Source organism: Gracilinanus agilis, chromosome 3 (assembly GCF_016433145.1).
Source record: "Gracilinanus agilis isolate LMUSP501 chromosome 3, AgileGrace, whole genome shotgun sequence".
NCBI classification, from domain to species: domain Eukaryota; kingdom Metazoa; phylum Chordata; class Mammalia; order Didelphimorphia; family Didelphidae; genus Gracilinanus; species Gracilinanus agilis.
In genome coordinates, this window is record NC_058132.1 from 88546044 (window position 1) to 88562072 (window position 16029).

General features: G+C 38.3%; 1 protein-coding gene across 1 annotated transcript; it reads left to right on the forward strand.

The window, feature by feature from the left end:
• Positions 1-7152: 7152 nt before the first annotated feature.
• On the forward strand, positions 7153-8100 carry LOC123238693 (olfactory receptor 51Q1-like). The gene has a single exon (XM_044665901.1). The coding sequence runs from the start codon at positions 7153-7155 to the stop codon at positions 8098-8100; it is 948 nt and encodes a 315-aa protein (XP_044521836.1).
• Positions 8101-16029: the final 7929 nt, after the last annotated feature.

Genomic DNA, 16029 nt, shown 5'->3' on the forward strand with positions numbered 1-16029 from the left:
GATAAAGTGCTAATCTTGAAGTCAGAAAGATCTGGTTAAAATCCTAATTCTGACACATCATAGTAATGTTTAAGTGGGATAAATTCCTTCTTGCTGATGAAGTCTGGTGTGAGGTCTTCTATGCACCTTAAAGCATTCATTGGCTCTCAGCAGCCAACTTATGGGTAATTAAATTTTTGTGGTTAATCAGTCTTTTGAGTTGAATGTTTAATGTGCCACTCATTCAGTGTGGTTAATTTATAAATTAGTCAGTAGGTCAGTTCATATAATATTAAGTTAATTAGTAGATAAATAGTTTAGGTGAGTTGTATGTGTGACAGTTTCAGTAGGCTAAACTTCTTAAATCATGAGTATATTCTTTTATCCTTTTTGCATCCTACTTATTTGTGGGCATATTATAGTACACACAGTAAACTAGAAGCTCTTGGAGGTTAAGGAAATTGTCATTTTTCAGCCTGGTATGCCCAACACCTGGCATTGTGCTTTGAAGATAGTAGATGCTTAATAAATGTTGGTTGAATTGAATTTGACATTTATTAAGTAATTACATGTAAACTATAATGTTTTTTAGAACTAAGCACTGTACATGTGATTTCAATGATATAGAGAACTCCTGAGGGGTTTTATTACCTTTCCCATTGCAGAGCCAGAACCTTCCCTCCAATTTATTGGGTCTTGAGAGTGTTGTCTAGAAACCTGAGATTAAATGACTTGACTAGGATCATGTATATATCAGAGACAGGATTTGACAGATCTGATGGGCTTTAAGGTTTACTGTCTATCCATTATATTGAACAAACTGAATTAAGCTAAAGAACACATACAAAACCAATGATAATCCAAAAAACAAAACAAAAGAAAACTATACTAAGTGCTTCATTTACATAATACAAGTGGTATGTGGAGTATGGCTGGAGAGACCATTATATAACATGAAGTATTTGAACTAAACCTCAACATACAGATAGGATTTTAACCACCATGGACTATACAGGGAAACTGCTTTCTAGGCATAGGAAAAATTGTGGACAACCTTGGACCTGGGACAGTACTGAGCATGGAGTCAGTCAACAGTCCACTTTGGGTGGTCATGTGAATCAGAATAATATGAGATGATGCTAAATAAGGAACATATTGCCAGATGATGCAAGACCACAGAAGTCAGGCTGGTAGGTTGCATAAATAGTTAGATGTCTAGCCTTGGGAAGAGGGCTACTTCACAGAATCAGAGAACCACAAAGTTGAAAGGAACCTCATATATCAGCTAATCAAATTTACACTTGAACAATAATCTACTCCACAATAAACCAGATCAAGTAGCTGGTGGCAAAAGAAAAATTTTGTGCCTCTGTGTTTTAAGGTTTATTATTTAATTTACTTATCATGATATTCCTTTTATTCTTAATATTGGACATATGAGATTAAATAATTTACATTTATATTTGAGTCTTTTATGTTGTGTTGCTTGGTCACTAATGGGGACTATGGGGAAGAGGACAGAGGAATAGGAGTATATGACTCAAGGGCAAGGGTTCTCTAGGATATAGGGAGTGTCTCTTTTTTTGCTTCCAAGTTCTATAGGTCAGATGATATCTCTTCCATCTATTTCACATCCTTTTGATAAGATCCTTAAAGCCATTAAAATGGATCTCTGCATGTAGAGGCCACACCATCATTTGCTGTTCTTGGAACTTGTGCTAATAACCAGTCTCATGACAGTATTCAGAACATGTAGAGACACCAAGGATAGAGGGCATGAATATAGGGAGTGAAGGGTAGAGCTTGGAGGCTCTTTACTACCAGGAAGTCACTTATTGCTTGCATACCACCACTTCCAAGGACTATATGACTATTAGATTTCATAGAATTCCAGAATGCCAGAGAAATAAGTGGGCTTTAGGTCATCTATACTTTTTAAAAATCAAGAGTGGTAAGGGCTAGGCAATGGGAATTAAGTGACTTGTCCAGGGTCACACAGCGAGGAAGTTTCTGAGTCCAGATTTGAATCTAGGACCTCCTGCCTCTAGTTCTGCCTCTCAATCCATTGAGCCACCCAGCCGCTCCCCAATCTGCAACTTCTATGAAACTTTTAAGAAAAACCTTCCCTCTTAAAAAAAGTACCAGATAAATGAACAACCATTCTGTTTAAAGCTCTCTGGTGTTATGAAATGTATTACCTCCATGAGACATATATCATTCTTAATGGCTGGAATCAAGAATGTTGCTGTATATCTACCATATGCCTGTTCCCCTGTAACTCTTCCTCACTGTTTCTTGTAGGACAACTAAGTGGCAAAGTAGATAGAGTTCTGGGATTAGGAAGACCTGAGTTCAGCTTTGATCTCAGACACTTACTAACTGTGTGACCCTATGCAAGTCATTTAACCATTTTCTGTCTTAGCTTCCTCAAGTGAAAATGGGAAAATAATAATTCCTACATTCTTAGACTGCTATAAAGATCAAATGAGATAATATTTGTTTGATGCTTAGCATAATACCTGTCACAGAGCCCAGAGTTAATAAATGCTTTTTCCTTCCCTTCCTCATGTTCAGTCTTCTGGATATTATCTCTTTTGTGTGATTAATTTTCTCGTTGTTAAAGAAAGCAGTTACGTTCTTAAATCTTCTCTTCTATAAGCTAAATAGTCTCACTTGATTTAACTAATCTTCTTATGATTTGATGAAGGAAGCAGGATAAAGGGTAAAGTGCACTGTCTGTGGAGAAGGAGGACCTGCTTTTAAATCCTCCTCTGATGCATTACCTTGGAGACCTTGAACAAGTTGCTTATCAACCCTCAGCCTCATATTTTGTCTCTGCAAAATGAAGAGATTAGTCTAGAATGCCCTTTAAAGTCCCTTTCATCTCTAAAGCTATGCCCATATGTTTTCAAGGTTCTTCATTATCTTGCTTGCCCTGCTTTGGAAGCCTTCTAGTTCATCATTATGTTCCCCCAAACTAAGATAGACAGAACTGTACAATATTAGAGATGGGGGTGTAGCCAAGGCAGAGTCTAAATGAAGAAACATCTTCCTTTTTCTAAATGTTAGATTACAGATTGTAGAGCTCTACTTTAACTAGAGATCATTTCCATTTATTTTTCTGTATGAAGTAAATCACATAAATCCTTTGTGAAAAAGTACAACTTGGGGTAAGGGGAATGGTAAGGCCCCAAACAACCTGTTTCTAGTGAATATCGGGTGAAAAATTATACAGACCATTATATTGATGTCATATTTAATTGATTGTGAAAAGAATGACAATGCTAAAAGTAATCATTTCTCACCTTCCAGGGGATCTTTAGTCATGTCAGTTCAGAAAGCATTTTTTAAGTGTTAAATTGTGCTAAATCAAGAAAGGTAAATACATTCCCTGCCTCTCATGGAGCTCACATCTTAACATGCCGTCAATTCTATAAATTCAAGGTTATACAGGACAAATTAGAATCTCAGACTGTAGACACTAACATTTTATCATCTTGTAATCTTCCACACATCATTTTGTCAATGGTGAATATTTATAAGCATCTATTTCCTCCAGGGTTCTGTGCTCTGAAAGCATTGTATAATAGGGAGGGAAAAGATGCATAGAGCTGAATCTGGTGATTTCATCAGAGTGTGTCCTCCTGGGTTGGGGAAGATCGTAACCCATCCATGATTTTGTAATATTTCAAGGAATCCTCAGCCAGAAGGGAATAACCATAATCTACATAATCTAGGTGGCTTAAGTGAAGATACTCCAGGGAGATCTTGTGCCCATTAATGATATATCTATGCCTTTACCCTCTTGAATCTTTAGAATAAAGTACCTTGACTTTTGCCCTCCAGGGACCAATGGATACCTTGTAAAAGGGCCCCAGCGCTATTCGCCATTCAGTGACTCTCAGAGATATTCAGGAGACGGTGGTTACATGGACACAGTATACTCAATCTATAGGAATACAGGTGAGACACTTCCCTATATAGCCATTGAGATGAAGGAGGAGAGGAATACTTAACAGAGGGAGAAAAAGAAAAAGAAAACCATACCAGGGGAAAAGGGAAGGCAGCTATCTTCTTAACAGCTGCCATTATTGTTCTTTGGGGGGGAGAGACTGTTTGAAGCAGAAAAGGGAGAACCTAACTTAGCTAAGGCTAAGTCTCATGGAATGGGAGTAGTGTGTGAGGACAAACTGACACTATGAAGACACTTCTCTGCAAAAATGGAGGTCTAACAAAAGAGGGATAGATATTCAGAGTTTCAAGGGGGTTGGGATTGAGGAATACAAATATAGCCTATTAATTGTGGGGATCTTATCTTGTACTTGAAGTGGTTGAATTTAGTATGCGCTAAAACAAGGGTCTTTGACCATTTTTGTGTCATGAATCATTCCCTTGGCAGTTGGGAGCAGCCCACAGTCCCTTTCTTGGAATTAATGTTTATAATTGTATAAAATAAAATATATAAGATTACAAAACAAAACTACACTGAGGTGCAATTTTAATATTTTTAAATCATATATCCTAGATTAAGAACTTCTGGACTGATACATAGGTAACTAATTTCATAAGAAGTAACTCACGTTAAAGACAACACTAGCATCTGGCAAGAATTAAACAAATTTTTGGATGACTATCCATATAGTTCATTAACTATCAATCAATCTTCTAGAATTTTTTAAGGATCTTCTATGTTCGAGGTATTGTACAAAGAGCCGGAGATATAAAAAAGGCAAAAACAATCCCAACTCTGATGAAATTCTCATCTTAATGAGGGGAGTATAACAATACACAAATAACCATGCACAAGTCAGAGACCTACAGGATAAATTAGGGGAAATCCCAGAGAGAAATTCACTAACTGGAATGGGAAAGATTTCTTATAAAAAGTGAGGCATAAGAAAAGAGAGGATAAAGGAGAGATTAGCAGAGAGAATTTTCAAGGTTTAGAGAATAACTAGTGATAGTTCTGAGTGGGGAGATAGAGTGTTGAAGGAAAAGTAAGGAGGCCAGTGCACTGGGTCACAGCACATGGAAAGGGTGAGTAATAAGAAGAATATAAAGGTAAGAAGGGACTATCTTATGGCAGAATGTAAAAGCCAGAAAGAGGATTTTATATTTAATCTTAAAGGTAATAGGGAGGCACTGGAATTCATTGAAAAGAGGCTTAAATTAGGAATAACAATTTGACTGCTGAGTAGAAAATAAAGTGGTATGAGGAGAGACTAGAGACAGAGAATCATAATAGTTGAGACAGGAGGAGATGAGGACCTGAAGCAGGATGGTGGCAGTGTCAAAGGAGAGAAGGGAGTGTATTAGAGATGTTATGAAAGTAAATAACAAGGTTAGATAACTAATTAAATATGGGGGGTGAGAACAAAGTATCAAGGATACCAATTAGGTTGTGAGTTCTGGGCACTGGAGGATATTGTGCTGTCAGAGAATTGATCTTTGGAATGTCTTAGAAGTGAGCTTAAGGTGAGTCACCCTGATCTTTCCCATACTCCCTGATAGTGACAGAATTTGAGGTAGAATAAGAGATTCTTAGACTGGGAAGATATGGGGCTAATGTCAGCAGTCTTTCATAGGCTCAGAGGAATATAGATCTAGGGTTGGAAGGGACCTCAGAGGCCATCTTATCCAATCCCCCATTTTATAGATGAGAAAACTGAATCACAGGGGGTGAAGGAAATAGTAGATTAAGAAGATAAACAAGGATTCCTTCAATCCCAAACCAGTGTACCATTGCCTGTCTCCATTTTCGTCATGCATGAATTGCAGAATTTTAGAGTTGGAAGAGTCCTCAGGGACCACCTAGAAAAATGTCAACCCCATTACATTATATAAAACAAGAGATCACCCAGAATTAATTTGATCCTCCCAAGGTAAATTTTATTGGATTTCTACTTTAGGTAGAAGGACAGGCAGGAAAGGACCACTGTTCACAACCTATTCTTTCTCTATTCTTCCTGTTTCCCCCTTATAGATGGTCATAGGCCCTCTCATATTCTTCGGTTCCATCATTGATGTCTCTAACCATGGGTCCTGTTTTCCACCTTCTGTTCTGTATAAGGTCCTGAAAAATCTCTTTTCTATTTAGTTCTAGTTGTTTTTTATTCCCTAATGAAAAAATCCGAGAATCATAACAATATGCAATGAAAAAATTCTAATAATTTCCCAATAAGCTTCTATCCTATCTTCTTGTAACAATACAACAAAAACAGACTAAAAGAAACAAGCAAAGCAATCATGTTAGTGTAGGCAATAGTCTACCCCTACAGTATACCATCATTGACAAGAAGAATATTTCATTATAATAGCTAATTTATGTTATGTTGCATTTTAAGTTTCATAAAGTGAATTATAATAGCATAGATTATCTCACTGAAGTCTCCAACAGCACAGTGAGTTAGGTGACATTATTTCCTTTTTACAAAAGAGGAAACTGAGGCTAAGAGAGACTAAATCATTTCCCCAAGATCACACAACTAGTATCTTAGGCAGGAATTGAACTCAGGTCTGTTCTGACACTAAGACTAGTTTTCTTTCCACTTAGCAACCAAGCTCTTCCATAAAGTCTCTCTCATGTGTCTTCATTCACTATATTGATATTGACTACTCATTTCCTTAAAAACATCTTCAGATCTCCAGACTAAAAAAATGACAGAACAATAACAAAAAACTTTTATAATCCTTTTCTCATGTACAGCCTATATCACCTCAGCTTTATCTAACAGCCTGCTCTAGTGTCCCTGTCTTGCCCCTTTTTACAATCTATGTAGGTTCCTCTTTGGATTATTATTATTTTTTCTATTGGATTTTTTCCTATTTTCTATTGAATCAAATTTTCTATTTCTATTTCTATTTCTGTTGCCTATTATTGTCTTCTTTCTCTACAATTCTGTTTGTTCTTTGATCCCTAGCAGAGCCAATATGCCTGATATACCCTAAATCCAATAATAAATTATCTGGCTCATTTTGCCAGCTCTGCCCACCTTCACAGGGTCTTTGTGATCATGTGTCACTCAAAAATTATAAGGGCAATGGTAGAAAAGAGGAATAAAGCCTTATAATTTTATACATTGAGTATATCATATTGAGTATATCAGCACTTATATATCCTCTTGTCTGTTTCCTTGCAGAGGAATTTCCACTCTGGAGCCATATCTGACTGTCATGTCGGCCATTCTTAATACCACGGAAGAATCTTTCTATTTCATCCTCACGGGCATCCCAGGGTTTGAGGCGGTGCACATCTGGATCTCCATTCCCTTCTTCTGCTTATACATGATTTCCATAGTGGGCAACACTACCATCCTGACTGTGATTTGGACAGAGCCCTCACTCCATCAGCCCATGTACATGTTTCTTTCTATGCTGACGCTCACTGACTTGGGCCTGACCCTCACTACACTGCCCACCATCATGCGCATCCTCTGGTTCAATGCCCGAGAGATCAGCTTGGAAGCCTGCTTTGTCCAATTCTTCTTCCTCCATGGCTTCTCCTTCATGGAGTCTTCGGTACTTCTGGCCATGGCTTTCGATCGCTTTGTTGCCATCTGCCGCCCTCTCCACTACGCCTCTATTCTCACAGACACAGTCGTCAGAAGGATCGGAATGGCTATAGTTATCCGCTGCGTCGTGGCCGTCCTACCCCCTCTCTTCCTCCTCAAGCGCCTGCCCTTTTGCAGCTCCCACCTACTCACTCACTCCTATTGCCTCCACCAAGACATGATCCGCCTGGTCTGTGGTGATACCAGAGTCAACAACTGGTATGGTTTGGGGCTTGTCATGGCCATCTACATTCTTGACCCTCTCCTCATTGTTCTCTCTTACGCCCTGATCCTAGGCAGTGTTTTACGTGCTGCCTCCCAGGCTGAGCGCCTCAGAGCCTTCAATAACTGTCTTTCCCATATTCTGGCTGTGTTTGTCCTCTATGTGCCCATGATAGGGCTGTCAATGGTCCACCGCTTTGCCCGACATGCCTCCCCGCTGCTCCATGTGATGATGGCCAACATCTACCTGCTATCACCCCCAGTGATGAATCCCATCATCTACAGTGTGAAGACCAAGCAGATCCGCCAAAGTATATTCCGTCTTCTCTCTCAGAAGAAAGTGTATTAAGAGTAGGTTGTGGTTGGCCAGAAAAGGAGAGAAGTTTTCAAGATGATTTTTTTAACATCAGATCGTTTCATGAAAATCTGATACATTTAGAGTATCACATTCAGTTCCAGGAAGCACATTTTGAAAAAAAATGCTAAATGCTAAACTGTTAATTCTAAAGTATCCAGAACAAAGAATACAAAGAAATTTGGCACAGGAGATTCTCATAAACAGAACATCACTTCATCTCTCTGACTCCCAGATTCCTCCTTTGTTAATGGGAATACTCATCTTTATTTTATTTTTTTAATAAGATGGTTGTAGATAAACACAAGGATAAAGGTACATTGTGCATGATATACTAGAGGTAATATCATACATATCTAAGGCACTATATAAGGCATAAATTGATCCATGACTATGGTCTGTGATTTCAATTTTTATTGTCTTCCATTTCCTCATTGTTTTTCATTAGAGAAGATGCTAGTCTGAGTTTCCTCATTTGTAAACAAAAGTTTGTGCTTTTCTAGTCCCTTACATAGCTGTTGTCAAGAACACTTCTTCCATTTCTCTTCCTCTCCCACATCTCCAATTTTGTCTTCATCCTTTTCTCTTTTATTTTCTTCTTCATTCCCTTCTTCGTGTCTTTTTTCGCCTTTCTGAGTCATGGAGGCTTGCATGGCCACCAGGGGGCAGGTATTTTCTTCATTGACACAGAACCAGAGACAAATCCCTGGTGGGGGCTGCCTTCTAGAAGATGCTCCATCTGGAGCCTTTGTCTAAAGAAAACTGGTCCTGGGCAGGGAAGCTGGGCTTCTGGCTCCTAATGGTTCTTGTTTCACTAGGTGGCTGGAAACAAGCTCCCTTTTCTCCCTTTTCTCTCCCTTTCCTGGACCAAGGGTAATATCAGAGAAAGGATGATAAAAATATCTTGGATTAACAAAGTACATTCTGTTACCCTAATCCTTCCAGATCACTGTTCTTGTTCAGTGCTCTAGGATGGGGCAGGTAGATGGTACTGTGGATAAAAGGTTCTGGTTTGCTCAGTCCCTCATCTGAAAATGAGCTGGAGAAGAAAAAGGTAAAACCACTCTACTATCATTGCCAACAAAACCCCAAATGGGATCAGAAATAGTCAGACATGACTGAAACAACTAAAAAACACGACTAGAAAGTCAAACTACAAAGCAATTATTCTCTCCAACTTGAAGATGGATACATTGAGACCCGGAGAGATCAATTGCATTTCTTTGTTTTATAAAAAAAGCACATTTAAGTGATGATATTCATCCTTATACTAGTAATTTCCAATCCTCCTTTGTTTCTAAGAAAAACAAACATAACTCAAATGTACTATGGAAATCTTGTTTAACAAATGATATAATTTTCTGTTTAAGTCTGCTACCGTTCTGCACAATTCAATTCATTTCAACAAATTGCTTATAGTGGTCAGAGAAATAGCTCAGGATCAAGTCATGAATCAATCAACTAGTGTAAGAAAAAGGAACAATAGGCTGTTAGGTTTATATGCTAACAGCCCATTGTTCCTTTTTCTTACACTAGTTGATTGTTATTTCTTTCTGGGTCTTAATTTCTGTATTCAACTGTACAAACTGTATACAACTCAATAAACTACATAAAATGCAAACTTATTTGTTGGAACTGCTTCATCTTTAGTCATTTATCTCTAACATAATGCCTGTTACATAGTAGGTCTTTAATAAATGTTTTTTTATATTTAATTGAATATGTAAAAGACCCTATGATTTACACTTGGGGCTCCAAAATTAAAAATATCAGAGGCTTTTCCCTCAAAAAAATTACAAGCTAGTAGAATTATATGACACATCCCCAGGTAAATACTATACAAAGAGAGTTGTGGTGGGGGGACAAAAAGAAAAGGAGCCATGTAAGCTTGAGAAAGAAGTCACTTCCAATAAGGTAATGAAATACAGTTTTGGAAAGGACAGGAGTAACCTTGGTAAAGAGTAGGGAAGTCCCTTAGTTAGGAAATGAAGAAAGTTGGATTTTTCAATGGGCTGAGATGAGGTTTGGGGATAAAGAAGAGTTCATTATAGGGGTTAGAACCCCAAAAAAGTCAATGGGAGAAAAATCATGGAGTGGGTTAGGGCAAGATAAGAAAAATATTGGTTGATAAATAAGTCCAATTTGACTGCAAAGTTGAGCACATGACAGAAAAATGAGAAGATGGGGTCAGATGATCTATGAAGGTCCCTTCCATTGTTCTAAGTGTGTTCTGAGCTCTGATTGTGTTCACTCCATTGGGTACTAAATAGAAAGGAAAAGGCCCAATTCCTGTATTGCAGGCATTGATTGAATCCAATAACAAATAAAATCAGACTATCAAAGATTAAAAGGATCATAGAGATCACCTAGTATAGTGTGCTTTTTATTTTTTTAATAGAAGAGAAACTGAGGCCCAGAGAAGTTAATAGGATCATGGACATCGGAAGGGAACTTAGAGGCTTCTATCTAGTTTAAACTCTCTTATATTTTATGGCCTAGGGTAGATTAGATTACTTGGACATAGTTACACAGAGGATTTGGAACCCAGCTCATCTGCCTCAAGTCACTGCATTTTTCATTGTACTATACTGAAAATTTAAAATCTTATAGGTACCAAAATAAGATAGCAAATATTTAATTAATCTTATATTGAATAATTTGAGCCCTGTTCTTACTGACCCTAAATTCTGTATTCCTGCCAGTGTATCTTATGCTACTTTAGCAGGAAAACTTCTCAACTTTTGAGACATTTGATATTTTAATCTTTTCTTTAGTTTTTTTTCAGTTTATCTTTAAAACTATAGTTTATTGCTCTACAGCCATCACAAAAGAATTAAGTCTTACAGTGTCCTGTTGGGGCTTTTTCTTTTTCTTCTCTAGATTTTCATTCACTTGTCAGCATGGAATCAAAGATGAAATTTGTGGCTCTGAAAAGGAGTCAAGGCTGTGGGAGTTTCCAGAATTCTGAGGATTTCATGATAGCTGGCAGTGCTAGGGATCTGAGTGCTAATGCATGGCTAGCTTTTGAGGAGGCAGAATAGATTACATCAAAAATGAAAGGAGCAGCTAGGTGGCTCAATCTGCTGGGACACCTAGCTGCTCTTCTCCCAGTCTAGAGATGGGATATCCTTTTACCAGGCAACAATTTTACAGTTAATCCTGTGGGCATGGGGAGCTCTCAATGATTTTGGAGTAGGGGAATCATGTTATAATGTGGTCCTTTAGGAATACTTGTCTGGCCACAGGTTGAGCATAGACTTCAGAGGATAGACTGGATGCAGTGAGAACGGTGAGTAGTATTTACAGGAGAAGTGAAAAGGCCAAGACTAGGGTGGTGACAATGAAACGAGAGGAGGCAGCAGTTCAGAAGGAAGAAAGGACAGGACTTGACACCTGCCTTGCTTTCATGACAAATTAGCAGTAGTGCCAAACAACTATCTATCTTTGGGAATCATCCCAACCTTTGGAAAGACAGTATAAGAATTACAAAACCAAACAAAGCCTAACATGGAAATGGCTGGGGGGTCTGGAAGACAATGTGGTAAGGTAAAGGCAGGACATCTAACTAAGGCTCACTAGCAGCATGATCTTAGAAAAAGATTCTGAAAGGATCTGAGCCTCAGTTTCCTATTTAGTAAATTGTGGGGTAAAATGCTTACAGAATCCATCTACATTATTGTAAGAAAAGTGTTTCGTAAACTTTAAATCCTTATAGTGCTAGGGAATATTACTATCATTTCTTCTGGGCAGGGAGAGATACTCATTGTAGTGGTCTATACTTGGGGGCCAATGGGTCGTCTGTTTTAATGTTTTCTTCAAATTCCAACCCAGAAAAAACTTGGACTTTTTAAATTTTCTCTAAATACTTTTCTGTCTTCTCTTTTCTCTTTCCAACATCCCCATACTCTCAGAGATCACTGTGAAGATGCAGATAAGGGACTGGAAAAAGGGGGTTATGAAGCCCCAAACTCCTGCTCAATGCTTTTTTGCTAGGCACCTGCACGACCCAGATAAGCAAGTAGGGCTGTAGGAGAGAAAGGCAGAAAGACAGGGTAGGGAAGAAGCACCTAAAAGAAAGAGCCATGGCCTCAGAGTTAACTAAGAATATAGACTTTAATATTATGGATTCACTCTGGCCTTAAGGCCATGCCTTAATCTCTCTGACCTTTCTTTCCTCATCTCTAAAATAAAAAAAAAGGTGGATCTGGTAGTTGCTGAGATCCCTTTCATTTCTGACATTCAGTTCTGTTAAAAATTTAACCATCCCAGAGACAGACACAGATATCTTTCCCAAAAGATTCCTCAAAATTAGTAAGTGATGATTTGTTTATTAAACTCTCCATAAGCTATATCTTGGGTAGCTATTTCTAAACACCTAGTGAGCTACTCTCTGAACACGAACCACTGTCTGCCCTTTTCTCCCCAGAGTTCTTTTTTGATCCTTTTCGTCTTCCCCCAAGATTTTTTCCAAAGCTGAGTTCACTCCCCAACTTATTCTTCATTCGTTCAACAATTATTTTATGTTTTTAAAAAGCCCTTACCTTTTTTCTTAGAATCAATATTGTGTTCCAAGACAAAAGAATGGTAAAGGCTGGGAAATATGAGTTAAGTGACTTGCCAAGGTTCACCCACCTAGGAAGTAACTCAGATGAAATTTGAACCCAGGACCTGTAGGACTGGTTTCAATTCATTCAGCCACTTAGCTGCTACTTCAACAAGTATTTTTCTAACACTGACTCAATGAGGGTGCAATGTACTGAGATTTGCCTTAGTTCCTTCCATTCTGTCACTTCTTAAAAACCCTTCTTCCTTGGCCCACCAATTTCTTTCTTCCCCAGGCTATTCTTTAATTCAGGTTCCCAGATAAAAGGAGGAACAACAACAACAACAACAAAAGAACCAATAAAAACTTTCTCTTTCCTAGACTCTCCCAGTCCTTTGGTCAACTCTTCTCAATTTATGTCCATCAAATCCTTCTTCCATTTCCCCTCCAAAAACAAAAACATCTCCTTCTAAGCCTTATAGCCTACATTTCCAGAGCTACATAGGCTCAGCTTTAACTATCATAATCTCCAATGCTCTAACTTCAGGGTAACTGGCCCTTCTGGACCCACTTCCCATCACTTCCTTTTCCTCTACATATTTTACATACTTTCTACTGCTTTGGGGATATTCATGAATGAATGCTGCTGGATGCCCTCTAGAAATGAACTATGTCACATTTTTCCTTTATTGTTTGATACAGTTATCTAATAAAAGTTGGGCTGTGAGAGGGGAACTGATCACTGGATATTGACTTCTATAATCCCCAGCCTTTTGCCTTTATATATTCATCTGTCAGGGGACTGAGGATTCCATTTCACATGGGACCATGAGAAAAAATTTAAGATCAGTGACCTGATTTTAAAACTTTGGGCAAGTCACAAACACTCTGGATCTAGGTTCAACACAGTGGATACAATGCTGGACTTGGATTCAGGATAAAATACAAGTTTGAATTATGCCTCAGACTCTTAGCTGGGTGACCCTTGAAAAATCCTTTAAATTCTCAAGTCCCACTTTCTTTTATAAAATGGCTTGATGACCTTACAGAACTCTTCAAGTTTTTAATCTATGAACCTACATTTTTATTTAGTTTACCTTTAAAAGGAAAGAGATATACTAGATGGAACTCTGAGGTTCCTTCCAGTTCTGGTTCTGAAATCCTGTGATCCTTTATGATAAAGGACAGGGAGGACAGGAGGTTAATGAGAACAGAGACCTTCAGCATCCATCTCTCTAGGATGAATCTCTAGGTCCTTACAGATTCAGGCTCTGTCTGTGTAGACCGTCTCTGGTTGGGGGACTAGGTGTAGCTCTATTCCCACTTTCAAAACCTTATAGTGTAGGGGGGTGCAGCTGAGTGGCTCTGTGGATTGAGAGCCAGGCCTAGAGATGGGAGGTCCTGGGTTCAAATCTAGCCTCAGACACTTCCTAGCTGTGTGTGACCTTGGACAAGTCACTTAACCCCCATTGCCTAGCCCTTACCACTTTTCTACCTTAGAACACTGTATTGGTTCTAAGACAAAATGTAAGCATTTTAAAAACAAACAAATAACAACAACAACAACAAAAAAACAACTAAAGCTTCTCAAGATATCATATCCAAAACTCAATCCCTAGGAAGGAGGAGGATAATCTGATTCTATGTGGAGCCTGTTTTATACCCATTTGAAATGAATACCCCAGTGGGTGAGGCATAGGTTTAGGTCTCAAGCCATTGCTTTTTCTAGCTCCAAAAAAAGATGAAGTGTAGTGTCTGTCATTTGAGAAATGTATAGTTGTCTCTTTCTTGACTTCACAGAAGTTAGTTAGACTTAAAATGAGCCAATATTAGCGATAATTTTGTCCAACGGAATTTTCACAAATGAGGATATTGAAGTTGAGTGAATTGTTAAGGGTCACCTAAAGACAAGATTTGAACCTTTGTGGTTTGATTCTGTTTCCCTTCCAAGCATTCATTCTGGAGAGCCAGATGGACCAATAGGATGATGGTGGTTATTAAATAAAAGGTAAATTTGCAGCCTAGGGGTAGAGCTCCAAGAGGTCAAATTTAACATAGAATAGCAAAAACTTCCTTAGCAATGTACCAACAAACAAATAAATAAATAAATGAACTAAAACTAGATATAGATGTTTTGGGAAAAGGCTTTTCTCTGCCTAGGCTGGGGAAAAGTAGAAAGTATGGAAGTCTGAACAGGATAGGAAAGCTTCCTATTTGGCAGGCTTTATATTTCAGGAGTGGCACCTTTTTGGTCCATGGCCTTGGCTCCTAGGCACAGGCTTGCCAGTATCAGAGAGGACCCATCTCTCTTGGCTGACTCACTCTACAGCCTGGCCAGAGAAGACAGATCCCTGTTAGAGTAATGATAGGACTATCTTCAAGGACAGGAGAAGGGCAGGGCAAAGGTGGGGCCGAGATGGGGGGAGAAGCTGAAAGAGGGAACACACCAAGGTACCCTTCCCTAAGAGTGCTGCTATTTTTTTCAGTCAACTAAATGTTTGGACACCATCTGTGGTATTTTTAGACTGCTTCTCTATTATTCTTGGAGATCACCCTGATATAATTTTACCCATGTCCTCAGTGCCCAGTTCCACAAGAGTTGCTGATCAGAAACTTCTTGGTTTGGTATATTCCTCCTAGTCTTCTCATTCAACATCTTCACCTCTATGTTTAGACATGAGTAAATCTGGAGACAGGATGTCATAGTGGATAGGATATTGGATTTGGAGTTAGGAAGCCCTAGGTTCAAATCCTATTTCATACACTATTTGAGTGACCCTGAAAAAGTCTTTTTTAACTATCTCAGTTCCTCTATTATAAAATTTGAACAATAGCACCTATTTCCCAGGGTTTTGCAAGGATAAAATAATAACAGTTCAAAAATACTTTGCAAACCTTAAAGTGCTATATAAATGTTAGCTATTATTATTTAAAATGCCTCTATCTCAGTTTGATGATCTGTAAAATGAATAGCTTGGACACAGTGGAACCTAAAATCCCTATCAATTCTTAATCTATGAACCCATTATTCATATAAGAGGAACTGGGACTTCAAGAACAACTGTGGAAGTATTTTCTTGTTTTTCTTTTTACTTTGCTGTTTGTAAAGGACCTCAAAAGACAGATACCCAGCATACACTCAGCAACCCATGCTTAATAATTTTATGGTCTAATGACTTTTATTTCAAGGGGAAAAAAAACCCAAAACTGTTTTACATTTAACTTAAGCTTCTGCTAAAGCTTAGTTCTGTTTCCTCTGATCCTGATCTTAGAGAACCTGTGGGATTTAGAGACAAATGGGCCTTCAGAAAACATCTTGCCCAACTTTCTCATTTGAAATATGAGAAATTTAAATTACTTCCAACAGACACTGTATGACA